Consider the following 22,939-nt stretch of genomic DNA (forward strand, 5'->3'; position numbering starts at 1 on the left):
TTAATTAAATCTTCTCTCACATTTAAATAAATTAATATTTATTTAAAACCCCCAAAATCCCACCTCTCACATTTAAATAAATAAATCATTTATTTAAAATCACCTTTATCCTCCACCCACTTGTATTTTCCTACAAAAGCAAGTTGCACAATTATTTTAAATAAATAATTTATTTAAATCACCTTTATCCTCCACCCACTTGTATTTTCCTACAAAAGCAAGTTGCACAACTATTTTAAATAAATTATTTATTTAAAATCCTATTTATCCTCACCCACTTGAAACCTTTAATGGTTTCCCTTAAAGTAGTCAAACTTGATGGCTTTAAAGTCTTCAAACTTGATGGCTTCCTTCTATAGTCTTCTTAAGACTTTAATGGTTTTCCTTAAAGTCTTCAAGCCTTTAATGGTTTCCCTCAAAGTCTTCAAGCATTTTAATGCTTTATCTTCTTTTTCTCATTTAAATAAATTGATATTTATTTAAATATTTATCCAAATGCAACTTACACCATTTAATTGAAATAAATGATTTTATTTTAATTGAAAATACCAAAATTTCTCCCACTTGCATTTTCCTACAAAATCCACTTGTATGCCTAAACCCCTTCTAGATTCTTCTAAACCCTTCCTAATTAACCTAATCCATCCCCTAAATATTGTCACATTCCTAAGCAAATTGGAGTCACTTCTCAAAGACTCCAAAGTCTTTGAAAAGCAATTAATGCTTTGTGTGTTCAACAAATTAACCCTCAAAGTCTTGGATAACCTTTGAAAGCTTTCAACCTTCAACCACTTAATCCCCAAAGTCTCCAATAACCATTAATGGTTAATTCAACCCTCCCACATGGTTAAAACATTTGTTTTGACTCAACCTCTACCCAACCCAAAGGTCTCATCAGGCCATTAATGCTTTGACCATGATTATCTCTTAAACATTTGCACAAAGGTTTATCCTTGGATTAACTCTTAATCCAGTGGGTAATCTTAATTTAGACTTGACCCTTACCTTCTAAGATAACCATGAGGTCTTCTCAGGCCTTTAATGCCTCCAACCTCTTCTCTCAACCCAATCCTATGTTGAAACTTGTCACCATTTTATTGGTGCCAATTGTGCACATGGATCCCCAACTTTCAAACTTGGCCCTTGATTAAACCATTCAATCTTAACCCTTCATTTCCCCATTTCTTCTATAAATAGAACCCTTCTCCTCAAGCAAAAAGAGAAGCATTTTAGAGTATTGTTGTTATACTGGCATTAGCATAGAGCTTTTTCATAGCATCACTATCTACTCTAGCATAGTATTTAGCTTTTCATTTCATATTTGAAGCTTAGTATTAAATCTCAATCCTCCATAAGCATCCATAGTGCAAAAAGCTGCTGAGAGCTACACTCATTTGGGACTTGGAGAGGAGAGGAACAAGGGAGGAGCAACTATGAGCATCTTGATTAGCTATTTCATTCTATGTTTATATTCTTTCTATTTCATGCTTAATATCTCTCTTGATATGCCTGTTTAGGATAATCTTTTGTTGCTAACACTAACGTTTGTTTCTTGTGCTCTTGTGTGTGTTGCCATCAAACAGATTTTCTAATCCTTTTTGCAGAGCATCAATTACAATGTCAGTTTTCATGAACAAAAAAAATGGCAAATTTTTTTTTTCTCGGGGGCTGCCAGCCCCAAACCCCTGCCCGGGGCTCGGCCCGCCCCAAACCCCACCAAGGATATGTGCTGAGTGTATAGTACTTTGCTGATCAGTCACCACATTTCAAAAATCTCCCACTTGGAGACTGATCAGGCTCCACACCGAACAATCTCCCACTTGGAGACTGATACTACACGACAACATTGTACATGCAACATCCACTGGATAAAACACTAGGACTCGACTGGTATAAATTCCACAATTATCAATCAAGAAGACCAACAAAAAATGATGAAGAAATCAGCTTCTCCTGTGGAACTGCCTTCGTGAACATATTAGCAAGATTCTCACTTGTGTGAATCTTCTCAAGCCGTAACTGACCCTCCTCCAAAACAGTCTGGATGAAGTGGTACCTGAGCTGAATGTGCTTTGTCCTTGAATGAAAAGAAGAGTTCTTCACAAGATGAATGGCACTCTAGCTATCAGTATACAATGGGCGATCCTCCTGTGTCTGACCCAATTCCTCCAGAAAACATTGTAACCAAATCATCTCCTTGCTGGCTTCTGTAGCAGCAACATACTCAGCTTCAGTGGTTGAAAGTGCAAAAACCTTTTGTAGCCTAGAAATCCAACTGACTGTAGTTCCCCCTATAGTAAAAACATACCCTGTAGTGCTCCTCCATGAATCAATATCACCTGCTAGATCAAAGTCAACAAATCCACTCAGAGTAGCATTAGCTCCTTTGAAACATAATGCCTTCGTAGTGGTTCCTTTCAAATACCGAAGGATCCATTTCATAGCATTCCAATGTTCCATACCCGGATTACTCATAAACCTGCTCACAACTCCCACTGCATGTGCAATATCTGGCCTTGTGCATACCATTGCATACATTAGACTGCCAACAACTGATGAATACAGAATGTTAGACATTTTCTTTACCTCTTCCTGTGCCTTTGGGCACATCTCCTTAGTCAATTTGAAATGACTAGCCAAAGGTGTACTAACTGCTTTTGCATCCTGCATGTTAAATCTTTTCAACACCTTCTTTATATACTCACTTTGGGACAAATTCAAGGTTCTATTTTTTCTGTCCCGTGTAATCCTCATACCCAGAATTTGCTTAACTGTACCCAAATCCTTCATAGCAAATGACCTGGCTAATTTATGTTTAAGATCATTTATGTGTTCCATGTTAGACCCAACAACAAGCATATCATCAACAAAAAACAACAGGATAATATAACTGCCATTATCCAATCTCTTAAAATATACACGATTGTCAAAATGACATCTATGATAATTGTGTTCAGCCATGAAGCTATCAAATTTTAAATACCATTGTCGAGGTGCTTGCTTTAGGCCATATAAACTTTTCTTCAACCTGCACACCAAGTTCTCCTTACCTTTGACCTCATATCCCTGTGGTTGCAACATGTAAATTTCCTCCTCCAAATCTCCATGGAGAAAAGTTGTTTTCACATCTAATTGTTCAAGATGTAAATCATCTACAACCACAAGACTAAGTACAGTTCTAATTGAAGTCATTTTTACAACCGGAGAAAATATTTCATCATAATCTATACCCTTTTTCTGTGCAAAACCTTTTACCACAAGTCTGGCCTTATATCTTTTCTGACCTCCTTCCTCCTCCTTGAGTTGAAAAACCCATTTGTTAGGCAAGGCTCTTTTTTCTGCAGGTAAAGGGACTAAGTCCCAAGTCTTATTTTTCATCAAGGACTCCATCTCCTCTTTCATGCCTAGCTCCCACTATTGTTTGACATCCACTTGCATTGCTTCTTCATATTCTTTTGGTTCACCAGAATCAGTTAATAATATAGAATACAAAGAAGGAGAAAATCTTTCAGGGGGTCTACTTGACCTTGTAGAACGTCTAACACTTGCAGGAGTTTGTGGGACATTCTATTGTTGCTGAGCATCAGGTACCTATGACATTTCATTTTCAGGAATCTCATCCAACACCACATATTCTTGCTTGTCCTGTTCATGCTTCTTTTCCTGCATCTGTTCTTTATACATAACCTTCTCATTGAATATAACATCTCTACTTCTAGTTATTTTCTTATTTTCAAAATCCCTAACCGATAGCCATATTCATCTATCTCATATCCAATGAAGGTATATTTCTGAGATTTAGCATCAAGCTTGGTTCTGTTTTCTTTATCAACATGGACAAAAGCTTCACAACCAAAGGTTTTTAGAATAGAATAATTTACCTTTTTACTAGTCCATGCCTCCTCTGGAATACCACCATCCAAAGGGTTTGAAGGTCCTCTATTTATCAAATAGACAACAGTATGTACAACATCTGCCCAGAAATGTAAGGGCAATCCAACATGCAATCTCATGCTCCTCGCGTGTTCCATGATAGTCCTATTCATTCTCTCTAACACACCATTTTCCTGTGGCGTTCTTGGAACTGTCTTCTACTTTCAAATCCCATTTAAGGAGCGGCAATCTTCAAATGCCTTGCTGCAATACTCACCTCCATTATCCGATCTGAGACACTTCAACCTTTTTCCTGTCTCATTCTCAACCAAAGCTTTCCATTTCTTAAAAGTTTAAAAAACATCTGATTTTTGTTTTAGGAAATATACCCATGTTTTTCTGGTTGAGTCATCAATAAAAATAACATAATAACAAGAGCCACCAAGAGATGATACCTGAGCCAGTCCCCATACATCTAAATGCACAAGCTCTAACTTCTCACTCTTCTTCTCTTTCCCAACCTTGAGAAATCTGACTTTTATCTGTTTGCCATAAACACAGTTTTCATAGAACTCTAAATCAATCTTCTTTAGTCCTGGCAATAGATTTTTGGAGTGAAGGATTTTCATCCCTTTCTCACTCATGTGCCCAAGCCTATGGTGCCACATTATCAAATCTGTTCTTGCAACATCTATTGTTGATGTCCCTGCAGTAACTTTATTTGTAGCAGCTAAGGTAGAGTAAGTGTTACTAGTACATAGATATAATGTGCCTACCTTCGCACCTTTAGCTACTACTAATGATCCTTTAGTGACCTTCTAGATACTGTCTGAGAAGGTAACTATGCAACCTTCACTACCTAGTTGCCCTGTAGAAATTAAATTTCTTCTTAAGTTAGGAACATGTCTTACCTCCTGCAGAAACCAGTCATTTCCATTCTGCAACTTGATCTTTATCTTTCCTTTTCCAACAATTTGACAAGGCTCATCATCACCCAAATATACCTGTCCAAAATCACCTTGAACATAATCTAGAAAATATTTTCTATGGGGTGTAGCATGAAATGAAGCCCCAGAATCTATTACCTAGGAATCATTAACATTATCCAAACATAAGATTAAAGCATTTTGTAAAGTATTACTTGCAATATTAGCTTCCTTACTATCATTTTCATGTTTGTCTCCTTCTTTGTTTTTCCGAGACCAATAGTCTTTCTTTAGATGACCAGGCTTTCTGCAGTACTAGCAATCTTTCTTTCCTCTAGATTGAGAGTGTCCTTTCTTTGACTTCCCTCGTGACTTCTCATTCCAAGGGCCTTTTCCTCTTTCCTTTGATCTTCCTCTGTTCTCCACATTCAAAACACTACTTGATGATGTTGGAGTCTCACCCGTGCTTTTCCTTCGCATTTCCTCACTTAGGATAACACCAACAATATCATCAAATACCAAAGTATTTTTTCCAGAGATAGAGTTACTTATAGCCATAACTAAGCTATTCTAGCTTTCTAGCAAAGAACATAAAATCAAGAGAGCCCTAACCTCTTCTGCAAAAGTAATTTCTACCGAAGACAATTGACTGGTAATTGTATTAAATTCATTTAAGTACTTCGCTACAGATCCTCCCTCACTCATTTTCAAATTAAACAAATGCTTCATAAGAAATACCTTATTCGAAGCCGAGGGTTTCTCATACAACTTAACCAATGTTGCCTTCAAATGTACAACCGTTTTTGCTTCTGTTATATTGAAAGCTACAAATGGTGCAAGGCACAATCGAATGGATCCTATTGCCTTTCTATCTAAAATGTCCCATTCTTCATCTGACATTATGGTCACTTTCTTTGCCTTTCCTTCTAATGGAAGCCACAAATCCTTTTGATACAGGTAATCCTCCATCTGCATTTTTCATAACTGATAATTCTGGCCATTAAACTTTTCGACCTTGAATTTGGAATCCTCCATTGCTCCCATAGAAATCTAAAAGTCCTGCCAATTTATAGAAAACCTTGCTCTGATACCAATTGTTAGGGTTTCAAGCAGATCCAAAGCAAATATGAACTAACAATTATATGCAGATTTAAATACAAAAGATAAAGGAATGAAATAGGACACAGATAACACAGAGATTTAACGTGGTTCACCCAGAATGGGTTACGTCCACCATACATAGCCGTCCAATCTTTCTTATTATCCAGTAAAAATAGTACATCAACATTACAATGCCTTAAGCATCCTAGCCGCTTATAACATGTGTTTTTAGGGCAACAAACAAAGTCAACCTTTTTAGGGTTTTATTACAATGTCAGTTTTCATGAACAAAAAAATGGCAAAAAAAAAAATTCTTGGGGGCTACCACCCCCGAACCCTTGTAGCGGCCTTCACCCGCTTTGGGGGCTATTGCTCCCAAACCCCTGCCTAGGGCTCAGCCCGGCCCCAGACCCCACCAAGGATACGTGTTGAGTGTATAGTACTTTGCTGATCAGTTGCCACATTTCAACATCCTTAAAGACTTAGAAGTCAAAATAGCAAGCTTCCCAGAAGTTGCTTACAAGGTGGATGTAACAGTTGTGGATGTCTCTCAAAACTATGGCATGCTTCTATCATGACAATGGACAGTAGTGGTTGGAGTAAATGTTCAATTTGATTTATCTTATACTACTATCCCTATTGACAGACAAAATGTCAGGTTAGAAAGAGAACCCAGGTGTTGGTTCCCAAAAATGGACAACGGGTTTACACTACTTGCAGGGCAGAGATCAAGTTGGTTTCCTCCAAATATCTATGGAGAGCCACCTCCAACTATCATTATATGTCAGGCTTGAACCAACAATAACAAGGATGGAGGGTCCTCCTGCACTTTAGGCTCTGCAAAACCAGGGAGGGTGATCCCTTCAGTAAGAAATTTCCTACTCTCCACAAGGATATTCAGGGACTTACTGAAAACAAAGAAGACTATCTCATTAATAAAACTCAACAGAAAGGGAGAATGCTCAAGGATGGAAAATCCTTTAGTGATCCCCAGCCTTAACCTCGAGTACGAGAAATGGTGAGACTATTTTCAGAAAATACATAAATCTTAGCAAATGATTGTTCTGATTTTTATAAGATTCGTTTTGAGAGATCATGAAGAAGATAAAATTGGAAAACTAATAACCTAATGAGATTTGCTAGCTAATACTAGTGCCTTATTCTTTTGGGCTACAGATTTGATGAAAAGTATTGCTGAAAATATAATAAAACTTCATCTAGTAGCTAGTCTTGGCTAAAATAATATTGCCTTACAGTATTACTCTGCTTATGATCCTTTATCTGAACTACTTATCAAATCCTATGGTGAGCCTTATTTTCTCTGTAATCTTATTCAAGAATTTTTAATTAACCCCTTGGATTAAAGCATTGAATAAAAGAGTATATACATCATAACAATGCAATAAACAAAAGAAACCCTTGATCCCATTTGCTCAAAAGAAAATAAAATCACACACAGGAGAGTAAAGATTAGGAAACTATATTTGCATTAATATTATGAGCTATCTTTTATCAGATGATAGCCAACAAATTCAAATACAGAGTGACCCATTTGAAAAGGGGAAACTGCAACTATTCTAATATAATTTTTCTCTGCAAAATAGCATTACAGTCCCTATTTTTTATTAAGGAAAAACGGTTTTAAGGAACCCGAAACCCACTTACAAATCATAAAGAAAAGCATTAGATAAGAAAGAAAGGAAAGAATGAAGAAAGAAAGGCAACAAAATGTTAGCACAAAAGACATCAGCCAGAGAAAAGAAGAGCAAAAGACCAGGGAGATATTGACACACCTAAAACAAAACTAGAACATCTAGGTGAAAATGTTTATAGTCTCCTCAGCATCCTTGACAAGCATCATCATTGCATTTGCTGCCTCTTTAAGGTCTTTGTTTTCCTGCACCTGTTGATTACCTTTAGTCTTCAACTCCAACTCTTTAGCATTTTGTTGGAAGAATGTTGGACAGAGGTAGAACCTGGCTCATCATCAACAATCACAATATCTTTGTTCTGCTTATCCTTCTCCAAGCAGGAAACCAGTGCATTCATATTTTGGGAAGTCACCTTCATCACAACCAAGCTATGCTCCATGATTTTCCTCAGAGCACTCTCAATTTTTTGAACCCTATTGTTTATCAGTTCATAATCGAACTCACCCTTTTATTTGAGAGTCCTCACCACATCCTCTAGGTGCTTCACATCTCCCTTTATGATCTCACCCTCCGACTAGTCAGGAATATCTTTTTCATCCTCTGCTTCACTATTATCCTCAAAATTTTCCTCTTTTCCTTTATCATTAATATCCTTAACCACATTATCAATTTTGAGCTCCAGCTCTCTCTATTTTTTCCTGAATGTTGGTAATATTATCAACCACCCACTTCTGGAACTTAAACATTTCCAAAGATTTGTTTCTAACAGCATTCAGAATAGTATCTGCATCCTCCATGGCCTGGGTAGAATCCTCAAGCCTAGGGTTGCCCTCCTCCATATTATTCTAAACCTCATCTCCATTGTCCATATCATAGGGACTCTCCTTCTCCTCTGACTCATCAAAATCCTCTTTACCCTGCTCATTATCCTTGTCTCCTTTCTCACCCTCCACCTCCTTCTCCTACTCATGCTTCGCCTCCTTCTCCACCTCCTTCTCTTGCTCCTGCTTAGGATCAGCTGTCTCTTCAGCATCTTCTTCAACTTTCTTATCAACCCTCAATTTCTTTTTAGGGGGAGGATTGGTAGAATCCTCATCAAACTTAGAACTATCATCATCCTTAGAGATATGGGCACTCTCCACAAGGGGATAATCCTTATTGGCCTTAACTTTATCCTTAAGATACTCATAAATTAATAGAATAAGACCTTAGTGGGCAATGGGGTAGGAATTGGGTTTCTTAGCATGGTCAGCCAGATTGTCATTAAGGGAGGAGGCCAGATAGAAGGGCAGAGATATCTTAGAAACATGGCGAAAGTGATTAAGGATAACAAGGTGATAATTATAGACTTTCAAGAACCTACCATCAACAGTAAGATACTCCATTAATACTTTCAACATTTTTTGCCAAAAGGAGTTTACTTGGTTAGGGAGATAATAGGAAATATTATCCTTTTTGGAAAGGTGGGCCCTTTCTTCTTCGTTCTTGGGGAGATTTTTTATGGCTTCCACTGAGAACTTACGATCTCTATAAAACTTGATGTCATCCTTCTGCAAACCAGTCACCTCGGCCACCAAATCTTCATCCACTCTCTAGGTTTGACCAAACAGAGTAACTCTGTTATTTTTCTAACCCTTGGCAAAACCACAGGAAATGGGCTTCTTTCTTCCATGCAATTTTTCCATATAATCAGTGAAGCCATTTTTATGCAGTCTTCTCTAAATTTTCTTTTCACAATTCCAACTATCGCAGCTAGTGGGCTCATTAAGGTTGAGATTTCCACCCATAATGTAGAAGCAGTTCAAATCAAAACCCTCAGGGGAGCACAAACTAACCAGATGTTGAAGAACAGAGAATCTATACTCATTAATGCAACACCTGAGATGAGTCATCATCTGACAATCCACCTCACTTCAAACTCTATCATTAAAGTCCAAACCAAAAAGGGTAATGATGAGATTAATATGTACCATTGATCTTGTCATAAAATAATTGCTCTCAAACTTTTTTCTTACATGATGACTCTCTGATATAATTAGCATCTTCTGCTAAAATGACCCCCTCATTAGCTAGAAAATCGGCTACCCTATTACCTTCCCTAAAGGTATGGGTAATAACCACACTATCACAAGAATCTAACATTTTTTTTGCCTTATCAATGATATTTTTGATATTCCAAGAAGGGGAACTAATACCTTTATTAACCTGAATTATATTAAGGGAATCCCCATCCAACCAATTTTTTTTAAAATTGAAACCCTAAGCAAGCTGAAGACATTTTAATATTGCCAGAGCTTCTGCAACATGGTTGTTTTGAATTCCAAAGGGAGAAGCAATCACAGCAACACAAAAGCCATGAGAATTTCTGATAACATCTCCACCACTAGCATTACCCGAATTTCCTTTAGCTGCACCATCAAAGTTCACCTTCACCCAATCATGAGGAGGGAACCTCCAAACCACATTATCTCTTCTACTCTTTAGATCAGACTTCCAAACCTTATTCAATAATTTTCAATCTATAAGAATCCTTTTATCATTATCATTCATATCAATATAACTACACTACTTGTCACTTTTGTGAATGGTGTTGATGTTTTCTTTAATAGCCCTACAAATATTTTCAAAGATCACCTGAGAAGAACACTTAGTCTCCCTAAAAATTCTATTGTTTCTCTCCTTCCAAATATGCCAACGGGTCATAGGAAGAAGAAAGGACCAAAGGGTCTTGATGATGGGAAGCTTGGTAGGGAAAATCCAATGCCAAAGGACTTCCTTAAAACTATTTGGCATAACCCAATCAACTTTCCATTGCATCCACACTTTACCCCATATTTCCCAGGTAAAAGAATAATGAATGAACAAATGATCCATAGACTCAGCCTCTTTTTGACATAACTCACACCTATTAGGGATCATAAATCCTCTTCTGACCAGGTTATCAATAGTGAGAATCTTATTATGAGTGGCAAGCCAGAAAAACATATTAACTTTACGAATGAGGAATTTATTCCAAACTTTAGTCCATATAGGGTTACAAGCCTGAGTTGATATCTTTTTGTAAGCAAAAGCAACAGTAAAAGTACCCCCAGGATTACTCCTCCATAAGAAGACATCATATGAGTCTTTGCTGACAGAAGAGGATAGCAAATCATGCTGGAGCGAAGAGAATCCAGCATAAACGACATCAAGTCTAACCCATTTATTCTCCTCCCAATAATTACAAACCATAGAAAAAAACCTCCTTTTACAATCTTCAATAATATGGCTGCAATCTCGGTTATAAAGAGGCTCATCTTTGATCCAGACATCCTCCCAAAATCTGATTTTGTTACCTTTGCCAAGGACCCAGCAAACTCCATCTTTAGTAACTTTAATAGATTTTATCATACTATTCCAAATAAAAGATCCAGCAGGGATATCTTCAGAATAGAGAAGGGAATGAATAGGCTGATTATGGATGTATTTGTCAAACCACACCCTACTCCAATCTCTCTTAATACCATAGGCCCTCCAAACCTATTTGGCTAACAAATCTTTATTGAAAGGTTTAGGGGATTTGATACCTAACCCCCCACTACTTTTAGGACCACAGACTTTATCCCAAGCAACAAAAGCAATCATTTTTTTATCTTCCACACCAGACCAAAGAAATATTTTCTGAATTCTTTCTAACGCTTCTACAAATTTTATCGATATACTAAAAAAACTAAGAACATAAACAGGTAGATTCTGAAGGGTAGCTTGAAGAAGTTGGAGCTTACCAGCCTACGACAACATAGAGCCTTTCCATCTAGCAATTTTTTGTTGAACTTATCAATCAAAGAATTCCCGAAAGAGTTTGGAGGAGCCAAACCAAGAGGGAGGCCCAAATAAGTAGAGGGGAGCAGCTCAACCTTACAACCAATTATGTTAGCAATCCTCTGTTGCCTCAACAAGGGAGTGTTGATGAAGTAAATAGCAGATTTCTCCCAGTTAACTTGTTGGCGAGTAGCAAGGGAATAAGATCTGAGATTATTTTTGAAGGTAGAAGCTTCACTCATAGAAGAGTATCCCAATAATATACAAACTGTGGATGAGTGTAGAAGAAATTAGCTGAAAAGGGTTGCAATCCTTTGATGATCCTTTTCTCCTTCAACTTTTGAATAAATCTACTCAAACATTCTGCCAAAATAGTGAAAAGAATGGGCGAGATAGGATCTCCTTGCCTGAGACCCCTTGAAGACTTAAAACATCTCGAAGGAGATACATTAACAAGAATAGAAAAATTTGGTGTAGATATTAGCTCTCTAGTGATTTTGATAACCTTCTCATCAAATCCAAAGGCTTCCATGATCCTAAACAGAACTTGCCATTCAACCCTGTCATAGGATTTTGCCAAATCGAGCTTTATGAGGAATCCCTCTTTGTTTGCAACATTAAGAGAATGGATATTCTTATGCACAAGAATTATAGAGTTCAAAATCTGCCTACTCGGGACAAATCCTTTTTTCTCCTCAGAGATAACAAGAGGAAGAATAGCCAACAATCTAGAAGTCGGGACTTTTGAGATTATCTTGTAAAAAGAATTGCATAGACTTATTGGCCTAAACTTACCCATAGAATCAGCTCCAGCCACCTTAGGAATTAGAGCAATGAAGGTAGAGTTGATTTCTTCAAGAATTATTCTGGAACTAAAGAATTCTTTGACAGCATTGATCACATCAGCCCTGTTAGGATTCCCAAAGATACTAAGAGGGGGGGGTGAATCAGTATCTGACCAGTTAGATAATTTTCTCAACTTATAACATGAAAAACATATTAAAACTATGTAACGGTAAACTAGAAATAATGCAACAAATAAGAATAATAACCACAACATGAAAAGCACACCATAACACAATATTTAACGACAAAACCCAGTGTGGGAAAAACCTCGGTGGGATTTGTGACCCACAATATTCACTTACTGGCCAATAAGAGAATATTACTGATTACAATAGGGGCCTACACATGCAGGAAGGCCAAGTGCCTAGAGCTCACTGCTCAGTTACAAAAGAAGTCACATTGACTTACAAAATGGATTATACAAATCCAATGTCTTGTACTGCTTTAGATTAGCATCTGCTATGCCAGATTCAGTAATAGTTTAAGCTCTACTACATACATAAACCCTTAACCTAATAATTCACACATTAGGTCTGCTATATTCCTTTTTTTTTAATCCCCTATTAAATGATCTACAATGATCTCATACATATATGAGTCATATTACAATCTGCCATGTCAGCTTACAAAATATTTTACAATTAATTACAAAATATGTTTATACAAAATTGTTGTCGGCCAAGATGTCGATGTTCTTGTTGGTGTAAATAATTATTCATCTTGGATATTATTACACCTTACTTAAGTTTACTTAGGTACATGCATTTCATAGTAGTTTGGGTATGAGACACTTGGGTGTTTGTGCCACATTGGGATAGTGTGTGCGGGAGAATTTCCACCTTTTATGGTGTTGATCTTGTTGTTACATTCCACATTCAGTGGGTGATCCACCTCATGCGGAATATTATATTGTTTCTCCTTCCTACCCACACCTATTTCCTACCTACCCTTGTTTCTTATTGAGCCACATGTCATGTTTGTGTGCTCACATATTCATATAGCCTTGCCTATAAAAGCAGGCTCATATTCATTTTATGTAACGATTGATGATCCAGTTGATCAGTATTTTCTCTTGATAGAATACAGTTTATTTCTATTATCTATTTTGTTCTCTCTTATTTGTGCTTTCCATTGCCTCTTGATCTTGGCAAAATCTCACATGGTATCAGAGCTGGTCCATGTCTCACAGTTCTGTATGCTTGTGTAGAGTATGTTGGTATCGGTGCATGTGTCTTCCTGTTGGTATCACATGATTGTAAGGTTTCCATCAATGACAATACCTTCAATCACCTACAATTTCTCATTGGAGTGTGCATTTGCCAACAATCTCCCCCTTTGGCATTGATGGCAACACTCATGAGAAAAATCCAAAAAGAATATATCCAGCAATGGTTTGTCAAAATTGTCTTACCAAAACTATGTGTCCAAAAATGTATGCTCCCCCTAAGCTGATGATGTCTAGTTCTGATCATTTTTCTCATCACACTACTCCCCCTTTGACATCAATGGCAAAGGTTGTCATTCGCTGTCAGTGGAGTGTGGTTCCTGCCTAGATTTTTGTAACCAGTGGGTTACAATCTGGAATATATCTGTCAAAACCAGTTTTAAGCTATCATTGAATCTTTTGCTTTCTTGTAATGCCTCTTGTGTTCTCTAAACTGTACTGGTGAGTATGTGCATTTTCTCTTTCGGTGTCTTAAGTTCAGGAACCAGAGCCTTAGAAATTTCTTTTCTCAAAGAAATGAGGTAGTCTAGTTTTGGACCAAGTTTACATTTTAAGTTCTTTGCCTTATGCTTAACTTTCTCTTTGTCCTTCTCTAACTTCTCAATTTTCTCTTCTGGATCTGCAATTTTCTTTTCTATCTCCAAAAATTAATCGGATGTACCTATCAGATTGTCAGCAATATTGTTTATTTCAATTTGAGTTATATTGATCTTTGAATCTATATCTTGTGTCAAGATGTCTGTTTTGCAAGTATCCTTGTACATTTTCTTAAAATCCAAAATTGTTTTTCCTAGATCCGGTAATAAGGTGTCCATTTTCTCCTTGTTCTTCTTTACAATTTCCTCAAAGAATTTCTCTTTTTCTTTAATCATTCTCTCCTTAAATGTGTCCTCATTTATTTGATCAACTATCAAAATGTTGTCGGTAATGAATTTAGACAATGTGTCTAGTTGACCTAAGGAATCTTTAGTATTCACAATGCATTTAGGTGCTATCAATTTAAGAATAGGGATTATATCATCTATAGCCTTATAGGCTTGTGAATTGCACTCTATGATCTTCTTTATTGAATCCAATAAGACCTTTGTTACATTTGTAGGCCAGAATTTAGACATTGAAGTACCAGATGTCTGCCCAATTGCTTTCACAATATCCATGATGTTAGTTGTAGTAATCACCTTGCTTGATTTGACCTCTGGTAGGTCAGTCTATGTTTGCATTTCTACTAGTAAAGGTTTAGGCTTTTCACTTTTAGTCGGTGGCACTGTCTCTGTCCGAACTTCTATCTCAACATGTTTTTGTTCCGGTTTCTCCATCTGTGTCTCAGAGGGTTTCTCTGAGCTCTCAATAGCAGGTTTCTCCATCTATGTCTCAGTATGCACTTCTGGTTTCTTATATGTAGTCTCTGTATGCACTTCTAGTTTCTCAGCTTGTACCTCTGCACTGTCCATTTTCGGTTATCCTAATTGTTTTTCAATTTTATCTACCGGTTCTTCTAATGTTTTACAAGTGGTGTCTTTTGCCGGTTGCTTTGTTAGAGTAGGTTTTTCTGTGCTTATGTTTACAATATCATTAGCCTCAACCTCAACATCTGCAGCTGGTGACTCAGTAGTCACTTTATCCTTAGTGGTTTCTCTGTCAACCACAACATTTACTTCCTGTGTGTCTATATTTACAGTGTACAAAATTTTGGATTTAGGATTAGTATCCTCTAGTGGAGTCTTCATACTCTCAGTGGCCAGTTGACTATCTGTAGTATCTACCAGTGGAGTATCTGAAGGAGGTGGGAGCACATTATCAGTTATTTTAAGGCTTGGAGGTCCACCTACCTTACTTTTTCCCTTATCCCTATCCTTTTGGTATACTCTGATAGTCTTGGGTCTTAGTAACTCTTCCTGTTTCTTTTTTTCTACAAAGAATATGTCCCATGCATCTGTTGTTTCCTCAGAGACTTCATTCACTGTACCTGCCATTAGTGCTACATGTCGGTGAGCAGTTGAAAATACTGTCCGGTTAGCTTCACTGATTAATTTGTCTATTTCATCAGATGAGTTAACTGGATGCACTGCAAGTAATTTTTCAATTTTTATTTTCTTATCCAGCTCAACAATGGCTACCCTTCTGGCTTCTAATCTTCTATACAAATCATTTGGTATTTCATCAACAATTTCCATCAAGAATTTCTTGTAGATGTCCAAGTGTAAAATTACACTTTTCTCTATGCTTTCTTTGTCATCAGCAAATAGTGTGTTGTATAGTTTGCTAATATTTTTCAACTTTCCATCTTCAGTTATTTCACTTAAGAGTTTATCCAGTGGAGCAATATCTTGTTTTACCTTCTTCTTCTTCTTAGGAGTTAACTTCTTCATTGGAGGCCTCATTGCTTGTTGCTTTTGTCTTGTTTTTCTAGGAGTGGGTGAGGGTACCGGTGAGGGTTTTCTTTTCCTTTCTACCCTTTTGAATATTGTTGGCATATCACTCTCAGAGGATGTTCCAACTGGTGAAAGATGAGCTTTCGGTTGAAGTCCTTCGAACTCACTTTCTTTTATACCAGTTTGTTTCAAAACATCTTCCTTAATTGCCTTTGCTTGTCGGGTTCCTTTCTTTACTATTTCTTCAACCTTCTTAACCCTTTTTCTTGATTGAATTCCACTTTCAATTGTTTCTGCATTTCCAAAGACTTTCTCAGTGGGTTCCTTTGGTGCTTCAAGGAGGGCTTTTGCATAGGTTTATATGATATTATCATCTATTTCATAGCCCATTTCAGTTACCCAGATAGTTCTAGGGACAACTGCCTCCATCCAGATTTCATCTTTCTTGATTACAAAACATATTTCCTTATGATATTTATCCACAATTGCCTGTGACAGTCTTACTCTTGTTTTCATTCGAGCCTTCAATGCTTGAAAATTCTCATTTGTGTTTTTCTCTCTGTCTTCTCCCATATTGTTTAATAAATCCAATAGTTGTTTTTCTACCAGTATATCAAAACCAAAATCTCTTCTACCAATACCAAGTACTTGCTTAGTAATGTACAACATTAGGCAAACAAGCAAATTTCTAAATCTAAAGGTTCCTTTCTTATCTCCTTTAATCTTCTTTAGATTATCTATCAATTCATCTTTGAGCCATTCACACACATCTATTCTAGCATTATCATTTACCATGTCATATGCACTTTTGATACATAGGCTAGAAAATAAGTTCAACCTATTTGCATGTGTGGCTTTGTAACCTAAGATCATATAGATAAATCTGACATTGATGTCCTTTACATCATTTACCCTTAGAGATCTTTTGGCAAAAATTGCACCGGTTAGTTTTATCATTGTGTCATTTGAGACCTTCTTTGTTCTGTCAAGCCTGCTACCAGTGGAAGGTAACCCTGTTACTTCTTTTATTACTTCTTTGGTGATCTTATGAATTGAATCCAACTAGAAGAATTCCCCATTGACTCTGCTTAGAACTATTCTTATTACATCTTTGGGAAAATCAGGAATGCTAAGAATATCCACAAAGCCTAGGGTTTCTACTACCTTATGTTCTGACTTGAAATTACCATCTACATCACAAATCATAGTCCTATACATGTTTTTGATCTCATCATCACCTAATTCCTCTATATGACAATGTATGTATATCCTAGGGTCTTCAGCATATACTACTCCCTTAGGAATTTGAGAGAATGCACCTATGTTATCATCTTTCTTCGCAATTTTGGGAACCAGTTTAAATATGGGTCTAGGGCACTTAATAACCTCAATCACGGTAGGGTTTGCAATAAATTTAGGAGTGGATGAAGAAGCCATAATTATAAATACCTCAATCTGCCTTAGGGATGAATGCTTGGATGAGATGCTTCACTTTTTTGCTAAGGATGTCTTCCCTCTGAAATTTTCACGCTCTCGAAGATTTGAATGCTCGGTGAATGAAAAAGGAGCCAAAACACTTGCTTTATAATGTTATTTTCTCCAACTACCACATTTAATGCTTATCAGTTTAAGTCACAACTTAAATCATCTGTCGTATAGAAGTAATTTCAACTTCTTACCATCAACCGAGGGTATAATAGCATGTTTTTCAATTTGTTGCTAAACCCCCAAAGGATTTTCCTTCGGTTAGATGAGGAGTCTCCTGCCGGTGGAGTGTTACTTTGTTCTACTGGTGGAGGAGTATTCCCATCAACATTCTGATCTAACTTTCTGATCCATTGTTTTGAGAATTCTTGCTTTACCTCTTCAACCTTTTCTTTACCCTTCAAACTAGGACCTTTGTTATTTGCCGGCGGGGTCTTGCTTCTACAAAATTTTGCAATATGTCCAATTTTGTTACAAGCATAACAAGTCACATTGTTTTTTTGAATATCTTTCCCATATCCTATATCGGTATGTGTTCTGCATTGATTAGATAAGTGTCCAAATCTTCCACAAACATAACATCTTACATTCATTCTGCAATTTTCTGAATTATGACCAATTTTGTTGCATTTGGAACATTGACCGGTGGGTGTATTAGTGTTATGATAATTTCTAGATCTACACTGATTTTCTCTATGACCATACTTGTTATAGTTAAAGTATTTCCCATTGAATTTGTAAGCATTAGGTTGTCTTACCAATTTGCTATGATCATGATTGTTTGCAGTACCGAAGCTTTCACCAGTTTCAAAACCAAGGCCATTTGTATCACCATTAGGTTTCTGATTCTTCAGCATGTCAACAAGTTCTTCTGAACTTTTCTTAAATTTCTCCTTGTGTTGATTTGCAGCAGTCAGTTCATCTTCCAAGATTCCTTTCTATCTCATGAGTTTAGTTCTATCATTTTGTGTATGCATCAAATTTGTCTTCAACATATCATTTTCATGACTGAGTCTTGTGTTTTCATTTCCAGCATCATTCAATCTTCTAGTCAAATCATCTTCATTCTTCTTTCTATCTTCAATTTCTTTACAAAATCTCATAGTCATATCTTGCATCTCATTCTTCATTATACATTTATCATGTCTCAGTCGGTTCACCAGATCATTAAGAGTTTCCTTTTCATCTTCCTCATTCTGCATCTTCTCACAAAGTTCTCTTCTTTTATTCCTTGCTATAGTGAAATTTTCTTGAAGTCCTCAAATACTATCCTGTGCAGCCTTCAGATCATCTTCAAGTTTGATATTCTTCACTTTTTCTACATTATAGTCTGAAAGAGTTGTTTCCAATTGCTTTCTCAAGTTTTCCATCTCTACCGGTGACAAAATCTTCCTCAAGCTATTAGGCTTTTGAAAATAGAGGACCAGGCTCTGATACCAATTGTTAAGATTCCCAAAGATACTGAGATGGGGGGTGAATCAGTATCTGGTCGGTTAGATAATTTTCTCAACTTATAACATGAAAAACATATTAAAACTGTGTACCGGTAAACTAGAAATAATGCAGCAAATAAAAATAACAACCACAACATAAAAAGCACACCATAACACAATATTTAACGAGGAAACCCGGTGTGGGAAAAACCTTAGTGGGATTTGTGACCCACAATATTCACTTACTGGCCAATAAGAGAATATTACTGCTTACAATAGGGGCCTGCACATGCAGGAAGGCCAAGTGCCTAGAGCTCACTGCTCAGTTACAAAAGAAGTCACATTGACTTACAAAATGGATTATACAAATCCAATGTCTTGTATTGCTTCAGATTAGCATCTGTTAGCCAGATTCAGTACCGGTTTAAGCTCTGCTACATACATAAACCCTTAACCTAATAATTTGCACATTAGGTCTACTATATTCCTTTTTTTTAATCCCCTATTAAATTATCTAAAATGATCTCATACATATATGAGTCATATTACAATCCACCATGTCGGCTTACAAAAGATTTTACAATTAATTACAAAATATGTTTATACAAAATTGTTGTCGGCCAAGATGTCGATGTTTTGTATGCCAGTGTAGAGTCTGTCGGTGCCGGTGCCTGTGTCTGCCTGTCGGTATCACATGATTGTAAGGTGGCCATCAATGAGAATACCTTCAATCACCTATAATTTCTCATTAGAGTGTGCATTTTCTAACAAGCCCCAACAATGTGCTAATATTTCTGAAAGAAAAACATGGGGAAGCCATCCGGGCCCAGTGCCTTATCCCCTTGGAAGGAGAAAACAACTCTTTTAATTTCATCAATTGAGGGAATGACAAATAAAATCCTATTCTGATTAGGTCCAATAATCTTAGGAATATTTTCAACCAGTTCTTGCTGCTTAACAAGGTCAAGTTCCTTGCTACCAGTCAGAAGGTTAGAGAAGAACCTTACAGCTTCATCAACTATATCATCATCTTTGACAAGATTTTATCATTAACAATCAATCTGGAAATTCTACTTGTCGCTTTATGCTTCATTGATGTCATATGAAAGAATTTAGTATTTCGGTCACCAGTCTCTAACCAAATTGTCCTAGATCTCTGCCTCTAGTAAATTTCTTCTCTTGAAATATTGTTGTGTAATTTGGCTAGAACCTCATCTTCTTTAGCCTTGGGGACATTCTTATAACCATGTTTCTGAATAGAATTTTGAATCTATTCTAATTCCTCCTTGAGCTTCCTCGTAGATTCAAAAATATCCCCAAAAATTATTCCAAACCTTGATGTTATCTTTAAATTTTCTTAACTTTTTTGCAACTTTGAACATGGCAGAACCATCCACAGTTATATTCCACCATTTGGAAATAGAAGCTTCCAAGGAAGGGTGCGAGATCCACATTTTTTCAAACTGAAAGGGAAAGCAGTGTTTGCCCTTAATAGAATCAGCAACAAAAGAAATAGGATAATGGTCCGATCCAATTTTGTTAATAATAGATAGAGAGCATCTATACTTAAGGACCCACTCAGGAGTAATAAGAGATCTACCAAGCCTTACCTGAATAAGTTCTCCTCCATCCCTTCGATTAGACCAAGTGTAGGAAGCTCCAGAAAGGTCAATGTCAATGAGGGAATTGGCATTGATAAAGTCCATAAGATCAATCCTGCTATCCAGTTGAGCTTGGATTCCACCAAATTTTTCAATTTCCTGTAGAGGAGTGTTGAAATCTCCCATCAAAAGCCAACTATCTAGGGTAAAAGTCCCTCTTTTTTGCTAGATTTTTTCCCAAAACTTGCTCCAAGTAGCTTTAGAGTTGGGGGCATAAATGTTGGTAACCACCCAGTCCTATCCTTTAGCAATGCATTTGACTCTCATAGAAATGATATTACCATCTTCATCAATCAGGTCTCCATCAATAGTTTTCTTATTCCAAAATATGGCAACCCCACCAGACTATCCATTAGAACTACTGCCATACACACCCCCAAGTTTAAAGAATTTTAATTTTTCTACTTTTCCTTACTCATTTTAGTTTCCTGAACCAGGATAATGTCCGACTTATGATCTTTGATAAAATTCTTGAGCACATCCTGCTAATGGAGACCATTTAGGCCTCTAATGTTCCAAGAGATTACCTTCATTTGGAAACCTGGGAGTGAGATTCCTGAATGGTTCACTGCCTTCCATTAGCTATATTTTGTTTGCTCTCCTGGTCCCTGTGCCACTTCATAATTTTGTGCCCCTGTGGAGATTTGGAAATTCCAATATCCGCCTTAGATCTAGTTCTAGTTTTAACCCCATTAGTACACCCTGTTTTCTTGTTTTTCTTTTTTCCCACTTCTATTAACTCTTCATTTTTATATGCAGACTTCTTAATATTCCAAGGTTCTCCTTTTTACTAAGATGAGGTGGGCGAATCAGTCCCAAAGTTCTGGAATAGAGAGTTAAGGTTAACCTGGGGCGATCTAAACTGGGTATTTTCTTCAAAGATTACATTTGGAGCTTCAAAGTCCTTTGAACATACTTTATTAAATTCTTGTTCTATTTCTTTTGGAATCTCATATTGTGATTCATTTGTGTCTCCAATCTCACTGTCTTCAAGAATTTCTTCTATAAGTGCATTTTCTTTTCTTGAATCTGTAAAGCTTCAAAGCCATTGCTTGTTTTAACTTCAAATACATTCTCTTCATCCTTTCTAATTTCCTTCTGAGGACTCTCCTTGGAATGACTATCTTTCCTTTCATCCCTTGTTATATCTTTTGAGTTACTAGGGAATCCAGTTCCTCCTTCTGATCTACCCTCCTCATTTTTGTTCAGCTTCTCTTTCCAAATCTGTTTAACATGATTATTGTTCTTCTGAGCATTCTTTGGGTTACTAGGACAAGGCTTTGCCCAATGTCTAGCTTTCTTACATGAAAAGCACACGAAAGGGAGGGATTCAAACTCTATGACTTTTTCCCACTTACCTAGCTTGGAATTTATTTCGATAGAGCTAGGAAGGTTCATGTTCTGTGAGATATTAATGCATATCCTCGCATACACCAGTCTTGTTTGCGCTGCTGTCATAGAATCTATAGCCACAAGCTCCTTGAAGGATTTAGCAATGCCTGAAAACATGTCCTCCAACCAAAATTCAAGCGATAAACCAGGGAGACGCACCCAGACCAGAGCAGATTCAAAAAAGGAGTCATTGAGCTCCATTTTTTGAGACCATTTTCTTAAAGATAAAGAAGACTTCCCAAGCATCTAGAGTCCTCTGCTCAAAGCCATTTCCAATTCTTTACCATAGGAGAAGGAAAAGACAAAAAAACCCCTTGACAGGGTTGAAACATCAACCTATCCTTTCACCCTCCATTTTCTCTTCACAAAAGACCTAACAACTTCAATATTAGGTCTGGGTCCAACAAATTTCCCCACAAGAGAAAATGCCATAAGGGAAATATTGTGATCTATGATCATGTTCGGTACAACAATAGCTAATCTACCTATCTTTCTATTAGAAATATCTTCCATAGAGGGAAAGGTAGATTTACCAGTAGGCTTGTTTGCAAAGAAATTGTTCCAGGATTTGACCACCTTGTCTCCAGTCGTCTTTTCTAGCTCAGCGTTCGAGATCTCTTGACCCACCTTTGTAGAATCTTCAGTATTTTTAAAGTGAAGAGGAGGGTCTTGATGTCATAGGTCTCCATCCTTTCGACTATCCTCATCATCCCCCATAGATCCCAAAGAGACAAGTTGTCCTTGAGCTACAGAGGCTGCAGAACCAGAGGAAAAACTAGTCGCGTTGATCCCTCCATTCGCAAAATTCAAATTTCCCTCCATTCACTATTCCATTTTTGAATGATGTTAGTTTAACTTCGAACATACTAATGTTAGAAGTGTGCAGGGTGATAGATACTTTTTGTTACTAAAATCAACTCTCTAGAACTATTTTGGTCCTAACCCTGCAGAAAAGATCTATTTTATAGAGATCTTTCTCAAAAAAATTCAGACCCTAACTAATGGCCTTGAATTCCCTTTTATAGAAAACAAGGGAGTGACAAGCTTCAGACAATTAGACACTTGTCAACAAAAGATTCATTCCTTGATAATTAGCCTTAAAGGCTATGTACAATTATGTTACAAATCATTCCTTATCTGCATGATGGCGTCCGCGATGAGGTGCAACAAAA

General features: G+C 36.9%; 1 protein-coding gene across 1 annotated transcript; it reads right to left on the reverse strand.

The window, feature by feature from the left end:
* Window positions 1-8,514: 8,514 nt before the first annotated feature.
* LOC131076178 (uncharacterized) lies at window positions 8,515-21,968 on the reverse strand. Its single transcript, XM_058013229.1, has 2 exons — window positions 21,447-21,968; window positions 8,515-8,727 (listed from the first exon to the last, which is right to left on the reverse strand). Exons 1-2 carry the CDS (start codon window positions 21,966-21,968, stop codon window positions 8,515-8,517), a joined length of 735 nt encoding a protein of 244 aa, XP_057869212.1.
* Between the last annotated feature and the right edge of the window lie 971 nt (window positions 21,969-22,939).

Source organism: Cryptomeria japonica, chromosome 3, assembly GCF_030272615.1.
Source record: "Cryptomeria japonica chromosome 3, Sugi_1.0, whole genome shotgun sequence".
NCBI lineage: Eukaryota > Viridiplantae > Streptophyta > Pinopsida > Cupressales > Cupressaceae > Cryptomeria > Cryptomeria japonica.